This window comes from Tachysurus vachellii, chromosome 8 (genome assembly GCF_030014155.1).
Source record: "Tachysurus vachellii isolate PV-2020 chromosome 8, HZAU_Pvac_v1, whole genome shotgun sequence".
Lineage (NCBI taxonomy): Eukaryota > Metazoa > Chordata > Actinopteri > Siluriformes > Bagridae > Tachysurus > Tachysurus vachellii.
Genome location: NC_083467.1, coordinates 5298404 through 5313992, shown reverse-complemented (window position 1 = coordinate 5313992; position 15589 = coordinate 5298404). Strand labels below are relative to the sequence as shown.

Below are 15589 nucleotides of genomic sequence, written 5' to 3'. Positions count from 1 at the left end.
ATAACTGAAGTCAAAACCGGAACAAGAACTATCACAACACCACAATAATCAGTCTCTCACAACACTACAAATGAAGCACCACTACTAACACCCTCCACCTTCTTCTTCTGCTTCCTCTTTTTATAGCAGATCAGTGATGAGGTCATCGATATGGGGGTTTAATCAGGGCAGGATCAGGGTAGGATCAGGGCAGGATCAAGGCAACCTGCACACAGACATGTACAGGACACAATTCAGCCACAATTTCACGTGTTGTAACAGTGACAGTGTAAACCCTTTTTCCATAGCCATGGACTTTTTTAATATAACATTTAAAAATTTCTGTGTCTTCTCTTTCATCCCCAGAAATAAACCACTCTTCCACAGTCAATGAATGCATTTGTGGTGCTATGTGCACATAGGACTACTATAAGATTTATGATGTGGTGAACTTTTTTAACAGGACAAACTGCTTACCTCATTAATAGGTAATGCTGATAGAATCTACACACGTACAAATCACACATAGAGGGAAAGAGGGAGAGAAATATGACAACATTGAAAGTGTGCTGTTCATGTTTGTACCTGTGTGTCGTATTTTTGACACCCTTGTTTAAATATTGAGATTTGAAATCGTTCTTGTTAAAGGAACGGCACTTTCCTGGATCAGATCTTATCTGCATACAAAAGTTTGGTAATCCACAGTAACCCCACTCCCCACCCCTACCCCGAATCACCCCAACTTCTCCAACATTGAATATTTAACCAGAGAAACATTATTAGCTTCCACTTTCATGCCAGTGACACATTTCAGCAAAAGTTGATGACAAACAGCAGTTTACAAAGGTTGAGGAATGTGTAGACACCAGATCGAGTCAAAAGGCTTTTATGGTGATTTAGACTATATATAGCTGGTGCAAAACACAGTAATATGAAACAATGACCCTGGTGCTACATGAAGACACAGAGATACATAAGACAACACAGAACTAAGGGCTGAAGAGTAAAAAGAAAAGAAAATAATGAGTGTTTTCTACCTACTTAATTCCAGCAATGCAGATGTATCTCTACTAAGACCACAGGCAACAAAATAAGCTTTCGGATTATGTAGTAACTCTGTATGGCTTTTTCATCATGTGCAGCTGTAAAAGATCTTGGTGTCACATTTAAAAGTTACAACATTAAAAAAATAAAAACAATTCAGCAAACATTAAACAAAAATGAACGTTAAACCAGAATGAAAACAAAACAGGTTTCATTGTTATTATATACTACAATATACAGCACAGTATTCACAATAAAGACATGTTCCTTATAAAATGCAAATAATATGCCATGGTTACGACTTTGATCTGCAAAGAAAATAGCGCCATATTTTCAATGCATGATTAAAATATGTGGCTGTCAGGACTCAGTCCGGACATTTGGCCATGTGCCTTTGTTTATCTTCCTCGTCACGTGTCTGCCCGCCTTCGTCTGCTCCTCCCGTCTCTTTAACCGAGCCGCGTTGCCGAAGGCATCGTCCTTTGTTTTGTTTAGTTTTCGTCTGTGTTCTGTTTCATGTATATTATTTATTAAACCCCATTCGTTTAAAGCTATCCTGCGTACGGGTCTGTCCCCCTCCTTCCCGGTTGTGACTGTGGCACATATGCAAATGTAATAAAATGTCAAATGTAGTGAATTTCATGTATTGGCATGCCTCATAAATCAAGTTTTAATAAAACTGAACACTGTACCTCTAATATGCATTTAGGAATCAGGGTTGAGTGCACTGGATATCCTAATTTCAGACTTAATGAATTTACATTTTTTTCCAACAGCAGGAATGAACTTTAATGCTCCAGTCCAGAAAACAAATAAAAGAAAAAAGATGAACAGCAGTATAAACTAAACTAAAAAATATAATCTAATTATCAGTCCTATTCCTTTATAACTTCATTTCCAGCAGAATAAGCTATTAATCAACTTTTTCTATTAGCATCATTCAGTACTTTTTTTGGTTAAGTTGGTTTTTGGTTAAGTTGGTTAAATGACTTCATTAGTACTTTCCCCCTTGGTCCACTACATTTTTGTATTACATTGCATTTAGATTGAAAATATGAAAAAAGTATGTGAAAAAAGTATGGGCCTATGTAATGAATTGTGAACATTCAGAAGTGGCAAAGAATTTCTCCAAAACTAGTAAGGGTCAGGGTTCTCATTTCATCCAGAATATAAACCTAGTGTCACACACTTTCACTTCGGTATGACAGTGACTTTTTTGTAGAACTATACACCTTTGCATTACATGATAAGAGCATTGTTAGAAAATCTTTAAAATGGCCTGTGAGGTGACTTCTGAGTGTTCAAGACAGATGAAACTGGAGGCAGGCTTGGAACAACTACAATGACCACAAAAGTGAGTACACCCCTAAGAGAAAATGTCCAAATTGGGCCCAATTAGCAATTTTCTCTCCCTGGTGTCGTGACTTGTCACAAGGTCTCAGTTGTGAATGGGGAGCAGCTGTGTTAAATTTGGTGTTATCACTCTCACTCTCTCATACTGGTCAATGGAAGTTCAACATTGTTTCAGCCTGTCTGATTCAAATTGGTCTGCATGGCTGTCTTCCCAGAATGAAGCCTCTTCTAAAGATGACGAACAAGAAAGCCCACAAACAGTTTGCTGAAGACAAGCAGGCTAAGGACATGGATTACTGGAACCATGTCCTGTGGTCTGATGAGAACAAGATAAACTTATTTGCTTGAGATGGTGTCAAGCGTGTGTGGCAGCAACCAGGTGAGGAGTACAAAGACAAGTGTGTCTTGCCTACAGTCAAGCATGGTGGTGGGAGTGTCATGGTCTGGGGCTGCATGAGTGCTGCCAGCTCTGGGGAGCTACAGTTCATTCAGGGGACCATGAATGCCAACATGTACTGTGACATACTGAAACAGAGCATGATCCTCTCCCTTCAGAGACTGGGCCGCAGGGCAGTATTCCAACATAATAATGACTCCAAACACACCTCCAATACGACCTCTGCCTTACTAGAGAAGCTAAGGGTAAAGGTGATGGACTGGCCAAGCATGAATGCAGACCTAAACTCTATTGAGCATCTGTGGGGCAGAAGGTGGAGGAGCTCAAGCACAATGATCTAAATAGAATAAAAAAATATAATACTTATGGCGAGTCCTCGTGCCATAAAGCATTGTTTACTTGATAGCAAGACTACTTCTACTACCAAAGAAGAAACAAAAGACAAATGTAAAATGGAATGAATAATTAAATGTGTATAGGAAATCTAATAACTGAACTGAGTTGTAATGTCTAGATCATGTTTAACCTCCGGGTGGCGGCATCGGGTCGCGATCACACCGTGTGTGTGTGTGTGTGTGTGTGTGTGTGTGTGTGTGTGTGTGTGTGTGTGTGTGTGTGTGTGTGACCATCATCGGGCTTCATCAGCGCCGTGTGTGAACACGTCAGACGCAGAGAAGGTGACGTCCATCTGAACCTGAACGTTTCGCTTATATAGGATACAATTTGCGTTATACAAATATAACGTTACCTGTTTCACATGGGGAAAGCTGCGGGAAAGATTTCTTTTTAAAAGTTTTCATTTTTATACGGGATTCAGACTTGTGAGGGAAAAAACTCAAGAGAATCGTGTGCATAAAGGACATAAATGTCATTTTCATCTGAGATGAAGAGGAACTCGAGCGAGCGTGAGCGCGCAAAACCTGCAGAAACTGTTGGGTAAGAGTTCAGCTGCCTGGAGTTCAGCGCACACAACAGATGAAAAGTCTGTTCAAGAGGGAAACAGAACTGCCATCCTTCAGTAATCTGGTGTCTTTGACCATATCACAGTGTGTGGGACATGAACCAGTGACATGGTCAAAGGCACCAGATTACTAAAGGATGGCAGTTCTGTTTCCTTCTTGAAAAGACTTTTCATCTGTTGTGTGCAGTTTGGGGTTTTTGGATAATTTCTCATTTCAGTTTTATGCTTTAGTGTTTGTTTGCTTCTTTTTATCGTTCTGTCTGTCTGTCTGTCTGTCTCCAGGCAAGACTACAGTCCAGAGTCACCTACAAGTAGTAAGTGAATTTCTCTCTCTCTCTCTCTCTCTCTCTCTCTCTCTCTCTCTCTCTCTCTCTCTCTCGGGAGTTGTACCTCTGTTAACATGACCTTCCCCTAATTATCTTTAAGGTTTATTATGTTTCCCAGTGGATTATATCCAATATTAGTCCTTTAATCTTTAAGTACCAGGATGCTTATAAAGTCACACACACTCTTAGGGGAACATAAGAACAAATACACATCTCTTAATTCTCTCCTATATAAAAAGTTCTGATTGAGAGAGAGAAGAAAGCAAATATTGTCATAGGAAAATGAAATTCTGTGTTTTATTTATCAGGGCCTAAAACCTCTATACACAAACAACAACAACAAATAAAACACACATATTTTATATGTAAATAATTAAAAAAAAAAACAACAACAATGCATTTCATTTATTAACTAATTAATTAATAAAATTAATTAGAAACCAGGTGAGGAAAAATAAAAAAAATAAAAACTCTGTAATTCAGTAACATGATGAATCACTTTTAGCAACAATAACTAGACGTTTATGTAGAACATTTTATGTTGGAGTTAATCAACCTCTCACAACATTTTGGAGAAATATTGCCCCACTCTTCTATTTAAGTTCATTGATGTTTGAGGGCATATTTAATCATAAACATTTACTTACAGGGTGCCTATAGTTCACACAGTGTAGCTCTTTTGGGGTTTTTCTTTATATCTCTGAGCATTAAACAGTCTGACCTTGGACAGAGTTTGCTTGGGCAATAACTCTTAAAAGCTGTCTTAAAAGCTCTCAATTTGTAAACAATCCTTCTCAGGGTAGAATGTTGAATTTCACAATGTTTGGAGATGTTGAATATATTTGGCGTTATAACACTTCCCAAATTACTGAGCATGACTTGGCTGAGGTCCTTTCTCACTGTTATTGAGTAGACATAGGCAATTTGTATGGCAAAAAGTATTTGATGATGAATTTATCTTGTGCATTTCATTAGTAACATCAGACAGTTAATTAGTCTGTGATTGATTGTGATTGTGTAAGTATGATGGCTGCAATTATTTTCTAGCACATTTTTCTGTTATGTTATTATTTTTTGGGAAAATTGACTGCATAAAGGTCATGATCAAGAAGCTTTTATTGTCATTTCAACCATATATATATATATATATATATATATATATATATATATATATATATATATATATATATATATATATATATATATATATATATCTGTTGCAGTACACAGTGAAATGAGACAACATTTTAGACTTAAGGTTTTTTTTCAATTCAATTTATTTGTATAGTGCTTAACAGTTTCCCATTGTCTCAAAGCAGCTTTACAGAAGTATGGAAACAGACGAGAGAGAAAAGGAAATACATATATAATAATAAGAGAAGAAGAAAAAAATAAGAAAAAATTTAATAAGTGAATATATTGTATACAATTGAAGTTTTGAAATTAATTTTAAAAAGATTAACTTAAAATTTAAATCTATCTCTAATGAGCAAGCTGGAGGTGACGGCGGCAAAGAAAAACTCCCTAAGATGTTATGTGGAAGAAACCTTGAGAGGAACTAGGCTCAGAAGGGAACCAATCCTCATTTGGGTGACACTCTACAGTAGATAGTGTAAATGTAAATAATGTCCTTCCTACAACAGCTTACAATAGTGCAACCGAGAGCTCCTGAGGAACCAATGGGTCATCGCAAACTCTGAGCTCAGCACAGGCCTTAAGTTACTCCTAGTCACATAAAGTGCATCTGTGCAACCTGGTGAACAGTGCAAGACAAAAGACAAAAAGACAGTGCAGGAAAAAACACAGTGCAGACAAAAAATACAAGACATTACACAAAAACAGTGCAGACCAGTGTAGATACTGTATGTTCAATCAATATTGCCTGTGCAGTAATACAGGAATGAACCCTAGTATTATAGCAGCATGTACATGAGGTATTGTAATGTATTGTGCAAAACAGCAATCAACTGAAATGTGAAAGACAGCATGTGCAAAGAGCAAAAACTGTGTGCAAAACAGTTTTATATGGTGGTGCTGTAGACCTGGATGTACATTGGAAGTCACTGCAGTCCATACAGTTTATTGTGTGTGTTGTGCTCGGTACATTCATTCATTCATTCATCTTCTACCGCTTATCCGAACTACCTCGGGTCACGGGGAGCCTGTGCCTATCTCAGGCGTCATTGGGCATCAAGGCAGGATACACCCTGGACGGAGTGCCAACCCATCACAGGGCACACACACTCTCATTCACTCGCGCAATCACACACTAGGGACAATTTTCCAGAGATGCCAATCAACCTACCATGCATGTCTTTGGACCGGGGGAGGAAACTGGAGTACCCGGAGGAAACCCCCGAGGCAGGGGAGAACATGCAAACTCCACACACACAAGGTGGAGGCGGGAATCGAACCCCGACCCTGGAGGTGTGAGGCGAACGTGCTAACCACTAAGCCACCGTGCCCCCCGTGCTCGGTACAGTTCAGTACAATTATTGAGGAGTCTCATGGCTTGTGGAAAGAAATTGTTACACAGTCTGGTTGTGAGGGCCCGAATGCTTCGGAATCTTTTTTCAGATGGCAGGAGGGTGAAGTGTGTGGGGGGTCATCCACCATGCTGTTGTTTTGTGGATGCAGCGTATGGTGTAAATATACATGATAGAGGAAAGTACAGATGCTGCTGGGCTTTCTTGGTGATGGAGCTGGTGTTGAATGACCAGGAGAAGTTCTCCACTAGATGAGCACACTGCTGTCGTGAGTCAGCAAGGTGAACAGCAGTACAGTGTGTACAGTGTACCTGAGGGGCTTCAGTACTCAGTGTGCTGGTGCTGGAGATGCTGTTCCAGATCTGGACTGACTGAGATCTCCCAGTCAGGAAGTCCAGGATCCAGTTGCAGAGGGAGGTGTTCAGTCCCAGCAAGCTCAGCTTCCCAATCAGGTGCTGAGGAATAAGTGTGTTGAATGCTGAACTAAAGTCTATGAACAGCATTAGTTAGTAAATGTCTTTATTGTCCAGGTGGGTGAGGGCTAAATTAAGGGCCGTGGCAAGGGCATCGTCTGTGGAGTGACTTGGACGATACGCAAACTGTAGGTGGTCCGGTGAGAGTGGTAACTGGGTCTTGATGTGCCTCATGACAAGCTTCTCGAAGCACTTCATTCAAATGTGAGTGAGTGCAATGGGACGGTAGTCATTGAGGCAGGACTCTGTAGACTTCTTTGGGACGGGAACAATGGTGGCTGTCTTGAGGCACGTAGGAACTACAGCGCTGCTCAGGGAAATATTGAAAATGTCAGTGAAGACATCCGCTAGCTGTTCTGCGCATTCCCTGAGCAACCTGTCAGGAATGTTGCCTTCCGCGGGTTAACTCTGCATAGAGTTCTCCTCAGCTCGGCCGTGGATAGACAGAGTACCTGATTGTTGGTGGGAGTTGTGTGTTTTTGTTGTCACTTGGGCTTATTTTTTTCCTTTTAAGTTGCTGAGGGCAGCTCACACAATTGGTATTTAGGCCCTGATAAATGAAAACATTCTATAGAATTGAAGGGGTAAGAGCTCTCTTATGAAAGTAAGACATAAGAGAAGTAGTGAAAATAATTTAAATGTCTCTCCAATGAACAGGATGTTTATTAGTTTCCACGTTTCCGTTTCATGTAAATGATGGTTTCTCATTTGTAACTCATTTTCACATCAATGGATTAGACCAACATACAGGATATAACTAGCATTTCACAAAAATAGAATGAGAAGCATTTTTCAAGTAGTTGTAAAGATGTATTTGTGGAATTCACAAAACCAGGCAGTGCAATGCAAAACAATCTGACAGAAAAAAGTGATTTCTGTGACTTCGATTGTGGATAGGCTAAGTATGAAAAAAAAAAGATTATTTCAAATTTATATAGAGAAAGATATAAAAATTAATTGGGATAGAATAGTTCTTTAACACCCAAAGCTAGTGTTTCTCAAAACTAGTAAATGTTTTTAAGGAGTTATTCTTCTAAGCCTTGGAAATAGTTTTTCATAAATGGGGACATCAAGTCCTAAACATTCATGCCATTTATATGGAACTGTTATTGAATCATTGCCATAAAACTTTGTTACCTTTTACTGTTATGAAGTATTGTTTATTTAAATAGTCTGCTCTGGGTTTCTGTTCACCTTCAGACTACTAAATAAGAGAAGTGGAAGTGGAAGGACAGATGCATTAGGAAATGGAAAGTTTTTGAACTTTGTTATAATAAACACCTAAATAATATGTCACGCTTTTTCTTTTTGTCTATCTTTGTCCCGTCAGACTCACATCAACCCATTTAACCTGATTTTGGCCAGGAAGCCAGCTAACTATATTTTGTATTACTTTTTTTCCATCCCGTAACAAAAAGGATACAGAGGGGGGCTGAGAAAAAGCAGAGCAACATATGTGATATATTCAGTAATAATTCAGTATTTGTTCAGTACTTGTTCAGCAACTATTCGGTTAATAGTTCAGATTATGCTTTAAACATGTATTTTATACTTTAAATACAGATCACAAAGTGAACACTGTCTGGATGTAATTTCACAATTCTAATCCCTGTTTCTGACTGGCCAGAGATTGAAAGCTTCAAATGTTTGAAGACAAAAGTAAATGTGAAAACAAATGTACTATAGTGACTTTTATGCATTCCTCTGAATTTCTCTTCTCTATTCACCTCTCCATGATAAACTGGTGCATAGGTAATTCCCTGAAAGTGTTAAATTATTTAACAATTTACAGGTAAGGTAACAACAGTTGTGTCATTAACAGAGTTGAGGTCTGAGTTTGTGTATTGGGTGGGGGTGGGGGGTTCTGTTTGTGTGTGTAAGTTTGTAAGAGCACAGCGTTCCCTCGCCCCATCATGACCTCAACCTTAAACAACAAACAAAGTAGGACAAGTCCCCTGAGTGAGGAGGGAGCGACAGCAGAATGAGGGAGAGAAAAAGGGAATGAGGTAAAGGTCCCATGTCCCATGTACTGTATTCACTAGTGCACAAGAAATAATTTTAAGCATCTTTTCCTATTTTATAATGAAAAATTGAATTACAAACATACCAGAATGTTTTTCTTGAAAAACATCTTTCTCAAAGTATATTATATGTACATGATTTTGAATGTATTAATGCAAATAGCAAGAAACGTGAAAAATACATTTACTTAATCAGTCGCTCCTTTTTTTGTTTCCATTTTGTTAAAAAAGGTAAAAAGGAAGAATATTATTGCAAGTAAATGTGGGAAAAGATAAACAGCTCTTTTCACTGCAGAAATATTTGAGTCTTTCTATACTATTTTAAATTATTTATTACAATTTGTGAAAACTGTTTTGGCAAGCCTGAACAATGAGATGTCTTGTGTTGTGTTCTGAGATTGTGTTCTGCTCTCCATGGTTGTAAACATAACTATAGTATTCCTGTCTGCTGAAAGCAGTCTGGAAATTCTCCTTTGCCCTCTCTTCAACATGACATTTCTGCCTTTTAAGCATTCCTGCTCACTGAATGTTTTTGCACTGTACTGTGTAAACTTTTTTCATTTTTCAATTAAATTCAATTTATTTGTATAGTGCTTTTAACAATTTCCCATTGTCTTAAAGCAGCTTTACAGAAGTATGGAAACAGAAGAGAGAAAAGGAAATACATATATAATAATAATGAGAAGAAGAAAAAATAAGAATAAAAATAAATAAATGAATATATAAACTCTAGAATCTGATCACTCAGATTATATTTTTCCCCATTCTGATGATTGATGTGAACATTTATTCTTATAAAAACACTCTTATACACACTCGTCACCTGTAAACCTGATCACTTACGCATTATCTAATCAGCCAGTCACGTGATAGCATCACAATGCATAAAATCATGCAGATACAGGTGTATAGATACAGGTGTATTTTATAATCTGCTGCTGATCGCCTGGGAATTTCACACACCAAGGTTTCTAGAACTTACACAGAGTGGTGTAAAAAAGATCCTGTGTTGTTTCCTGCGGGGGTCTGCAGCCTAGAACCTTTTGGCGATGAGTGAGCTTAGAGGGGAATGAACAAATTGGGTTGAACTGACATCAAGAGTTCCAACCATGATGGGCATGAAGCTGGCCAATTGAAGACTGGAAAAAGACTAGAGGATTTTCAATTGTTCAGTTTGGGTGAGTCTGTGCCCATGATAGACTAAGAGAACTGTCTTTGGCTGAAGGGAGTGGTGTTTTTTTTTGTTTCACTCAAAGCTCATCCACTATATGTCAAAAATTCAGAATGGTTATAAAGAGTGTATATATGAGTTATTCATCCTATATGAGTTATCATTCCTGGAAACATGAACTAATCTGTCCAATCTCCTCTGATCTCTCTCATGAACATGGTGTGACAGAACTGTCACTCACTTACTCACTTTTTTTGCACCACTCTATTTAAGCTCCAGAAACTGTTGTGTGTGAAATTCTCAGGATGTCAGCAATTTCTGAAATACTTAAAAATATCATTCACACAAATGTGATCTCTGTGAATTTAACACTTGAGCTGTTTGTTGGTTCCAGATGGTTGGATCAGGTACCAGCACAGAGATGAAATATTTCTTTCATGATTGATGTGAACATTAACAGAAGCTACTGACTTGTATCTATATGATGTTATCCACTGTGGTGGTGCCACATAATTGGATAATTAAATAGCTCCGTAAATGAGAATGTAAAAGATTGCAGAAGGGCCTCTTTATGACAAACCTCCAAATATAAAGGAAACACATGACAAAATTAAGCCATGAAACAGCTTACATTCTCTTCTAGAGTTTACTTCTCTAGTCCCTCATGGGATTATAACAGAGACTAGATCTTGATCTTTATTTCTGAAATTAGTTATATTGTACACAAGGATTTTAATTCAGTGCACAAATTCTTAATTCATTTGTTAAGTCAAATCAGTACATTTCTGAGGGTGGTACTGTCCTACAGGTCATATGTTTGACAACCAAACCTAAATGAACATAGGGTTATCCCTGAAAGCATTGTTTTAATATTTGTTTTTCTAAAATTTGTTTTCAGTTATATGTTCATTGATTCCCTCTCAGTCCAACTCTTTTTTCATTGTCCATTTCCATGGGATTTGTCTATGGGAGACCTCCTGCAAGACCCCTTCCTCGTTTCTGTTCACATCATAACAGATCCAGGTCAGGCGAAAACACTACAATGTGCAGCTGACCGACTCCTCTCCCTCCTCCATCCACAACTGACCCTCTTCAGAGTGTCAGAGCGAGTAGAAGGGCCCCAGTGCCCCACAGACCTCCAGCTATCCCTTCGTCCAAGCCTATCTGTCATCCTCTTCCTGCAAAAAGATTATGGATGGGATGAGAGCCATGAGCATCAGCTGAGGCGTCCTCCATGGCGTTACCACCACACAGAGGAAGTAAAAGGCTTAGCATTTTCCCCATCAAAGCAAGATTTCTTCATGCTAGCCCCTGGCACACCACTCTGGGCTCTGCGGAAAGTACATTATGGAAAGGAGATTGTACGATTCACAATATACTGTCGATATGAGACCTACAGTGATCAGGTGCGGCTCTACAGACTGCTACTTCATCGACCTTTAGCACAGAGGAACCGGCTTTATAGCTTCTGTGTGGTCTACTCCAACAACTATATGGAGATTCAGCTATCGGTTAAGCAATTACCACGAGGTCAGGATCCTACCCCCACAGAATGCACTCTTATGGAGATACGTGTGAGAAATATGGGAGGGCTCATACCACTTCTGCCCCATCCCTGTAGACCAATCAGTGACATACGTTGGCAAACCAAGGATTACGATGGGAATAAGATATTGCTGCAGGTGAGAGTCTGTAAATTGTGTGCTCATAACACACCTTGAAAATTTAATTGAATAGAAAATATGAAACCTTTAAATTGGTGTGTGTTCCATATGACAGCAGGACAAGTTTGAACATTAAACAAGAGATTACATTAGGAAATGAGGGTGTAGACAGTGGCACGGTCTGGTATTAAGTTGTCTGGTTTAATTGGCTGAAAATCTTTAATGAACATGATATATGCTGGCTCAGATATCCTACATCATTGCACCTGAAAAAAGTATTGCCAAAGACCTGCCCCCACATTTCTGTAATTACTTAACAGACCTGCAAGAAAGATGCATTTCTCCTTTACTTTTTCTTTGTGTATATCTCCCAAAGTCTTTAAAACCTGATTTCCAAAACCAGTTCATTGTTAATGTTTAATGTTACCTCTGTTATTACTAACTTTTCTATGAGAGAACAGAAGAGGAGGAGATTAAAAGAAGTTTAATCATAAAGGAAAGCACAAATATGAGGTCCAATTATAATAATACATAACTGGTGATCTTGAATAATAAAGAGATCGAGGTACTGATGGAGAGGATGACAGTTTGATGTGAAAGAAATAGAGAAAAAACTGAGATAGAGAGATAGGTTAAAGTAGAGGTGTGTGTGGGAGTGGGGGATGAATTGGGGGCCTACAGAAAAAGGACAGCAAATTCCCAGCTCTCAGTGCAGCGAGGTGTGGAGTAGGAAAACAGTGGACTTTTGTCACATTCTAACTTCCCTCTCTCGCTAACTCTATCCCTCCCAACCAAACAACACAGACACAGGCAGACCCCCCCCCATATGACTTCCACTTTCCACTATGACCACACCATTCAGCTTAGATTTGACCCTAACATTAATGAAGCATTATAAAATGTGTATCCTATTATTATCATTATTACTATATTACAGTGTTTCAGGATGTTTTGCCATAAAGTCGCAGAGGGGAACAATGGGACATTTTTAAGGGTCAGGTGAAAACACAGGTAATGGAGTTTCGTGTCCCCCAGTGTAAGTGTAAATGTTCTGAGGCTCAGGATTGGATCATTATCAGCTCACTAGTCACTACCAAAACAAACAAATTGAATTAAGCACTGTGAAGCTGAGAACCTTGTTGGACAGGCATGTTATTCATAGACTGGTTTCTTTGAGGTTAATACAGAACTTGTTCTAACACATTTTTATCATTTTTTTTTTTATATTATTCAAACAAATTTCTGTCATTCTGCCATCTCTTCATCTTTCATCCTCATCTTTTTCACCAAAAATATCTTTTAAGTAGACAAATCAATACTTGTGGCCTAAAAGAGGTAAAATAGGGCCTGCTTAATTAGCAGATGTTGCAAAATAAAACTGTTAATGGGTGACTTTCCTTTTAACTTTGGTGTTAGTAACACCAGCTAAGTAACGCCACATTATCATGTTTTGTTTTTTCGCTGTTGCTTCAGTGCATATAAACCAGCGCACCGTTATTTGTTCCACAGTGATTGATATGTTCAAGTAAGCCAGATATGTGCAGATACTGTGCAATTAGGCTGTATTTAATATATCATCATGACTCACAAGTTCAGTATTTGCGATAAATCTGGGCAGATTTGGTTTACAGGAACTGACCCAAGAAATTAATGAGTGAACATTCATTCATTTTCTACCGCTTATCCAAACTATTCTCGGGTCACAGGGAGCCTGTGCCTATCTCAGGCGTCATTGGGCATCAAGGCAGGATACACCCTGGACGGAGTGCCAACCCATTGCAGGGCGCACACACACATACACACACACACTCTCTCATTTACTCACGCACTACGGACAATTTTGCCAATGCCAATCAACCTACCATGCATGTCTTTGGACCGGGGGAGGAAACCGGAGTACCCGGAGGAAACCCCAGAGGCACGGGGAGAACATGCAAACTCCACACACACAAGGCGGAGGCGGGAATCGAACCCCCAACCCTGGAGGTGTGAGGCAAACGTGCTAACCACTAAGCCACCGTGCCCCCCCATGAGTGAACATAATTTATGAAAAGTAACCTGACAAATTTGCTAATGATGCGACAGCACTCAAAATTTTGGTTACCCAAAAAAAGAGTAGGAATGTAAAGGACCTTTATCATTCAGAAAAAGGGCCTTTACATTCCTACTCTTTTTTTGAGAGCTGTATTGGTCAAAAAATAGAGTTGTAACCTTTTTTGTCCTACAGTGGTTGTTCTCTAATTCTAAACAGGTTTTTGATTAAGTGCCTTGGTTATTTATAAAACATGCTAGTAGAGCACTAGTATACCTACAGCTAATATTCTTTACAATTTTGAAGGACGAAGATTAAAAAATTTGAAATTTTGAAGAAATTTGATCGAGTGAAATAAGTATTTGTAAGTCATCACAGCTTTTAAAAATAGTGGGAATTTTCTGTGTACTTTTTCCTTCAGGTACAGAGTTCAAAGGAAACCACGCTACCCTCTTCATCCTCAGAGACTCCCTCTGTTACACCATCAAATGGTTATGGCCCTGATGTCTGTCAGAAGTGTTGCTGCAGAAGTCCATCACACTCTCATTCTCAGAATGCACTCATGCAGTATAAGCAGGAAGACATAGAATGTATTCAGTGTAGCCAGGAAATTGTGTGTGCTGGATGGACAGATGTCCACACTCACTCCCTAATCTCAATGGCAACAGAAGCATTTCATTCGGTAAGCACCTATCCTTCCACCTCCCATCCATGCAGGTCCTTCTCTCTCACAATGCCAAGGTTCCGGATAAATGTAGACACATTAGTGGGAGCCGAAGAGACAGATGTAGACACTGGTCAAGCAGTAATTAGCAGATCTATAGATCTTTCGGTGGTCTCAGCTTATATGCTCCCACAGAGGCAAATTCTTTCAAATGCTAGAGTCTCACAGCCTCTATCAGAGCCTCCAAAATTGTACAGCATCACATCATCTCTAAACCCCTCAAATAAAACATCACTTAAAAATAGTGTGCGCACCCTTCAGGCCAATTTAAAGTGGAATAGAGGGGAGAATCGGATGAATGGCTCAGAAAGAATTAAAGACATGAAATTGGAGGACAAACAGGAGTTCTTCATCTGATGTACAATCACTAGATCACTTACTGCTTTATCCTATTCAGAGTTATAGTAGATCCACAGACTAATTCACTGGAGTCATAAATCATTTAATTACATTATGGTTAAGTAAAATCCAACCTAATGCAAATGAACATGTGCTAATAAAAAAACATTTGCAAGTTGCCAAAGGAAAAAAAAGTCAGATTTTTACTTTTTTGCTGAAATTATATATACTAAAATAAACAGGATACCAAGTGACTACTGGCTGAAAGTAAAATGCCTAATAACAAATGATTCATTTTCAGTCCTAATCCAACAAATGTGGTATTGTTATTTCTAATCATCTGGAGTCATGCTTGTTATAAATATGTATTTGCTACATATATACAGAATATTGCATAAATATGTACGTTATTTAACACTCTAATGTTGTAGCTGTCACTGGCCATGAAAAGTATTGATTTATTTTTTGTCCGTAGTTAGGAAATGAAATCATTCAATCAGAAACATTTGTTGAAATGTTCTGAAACTTGCTAACATATTTGTATTTATACCCAGAGGGTTTATTATGATTTTCATGTGGTGGTGATCTATAACGAATAAACTATTATTTGGCTTAAAGA

General features: G+C 38.6%; 1 protein-coding gene across 2 annotated transcripts; it reads left to right on the top strand.

Moving 5' to 3' along the window:
- Positions 1-3538: 3538 nt before the first annotated feature.
- On the top strand, positions 3539-15494 carry LOC132849885 (protein FAM124A). Of its 2 annotated transcripts, none has more exons than XM_060875895.1 (4): positions 3539-3709; positions 4017-4048; positions 11184-11893; positions 14329-15494. In XM_060875895.1, the coding sequence occupies exons 1-4, from the start codon at positions 3639-3641 to the stop codon at positions 14986-14988; spliced, it is 1473 nt and encodes a 490-aa protein (XP_060731878.1). In that variant the 5' UTR covers positions 3539-3638; the 3' UTR covers positions 14989-15494. The 2 variants fall into 2 exon arrangements, with proteins under 2 accessions (XP_060731878.1, XP_060731879.1); XM_060875896.1 differs by having other exon boundaries at positions 3540-3709; positions 11110-11893.
- Positions 15495-15589: the final 95 nt, after the last annotated feature.

Excerpts from the sequence above, each read along its gene's own strand:
- LOC132849885 (XM_060875895.1), top strand. The coding sequence starts at position 3,639 with ATGTCATTTTCATCTGAGATGAAGAGGAACTCGAGCGAGCGTGAGCGC. Across the intron at positions 3,710-4,016 it reads AAACCTGCAGAAACTGTTGG|GCAAGACTACAGTCCAGAGT; the intron begins GTAAGAGTTCAG and ends GTCTGTCTCCAG. Across the intron at positions 4,049-11,183 it reads TCCAGAGTCACCTACAAGTA|ACCTCCTGCAAGACCCCTTC; the intron begins GTAAGTGAATTT and ends TGTCTATGGGAG.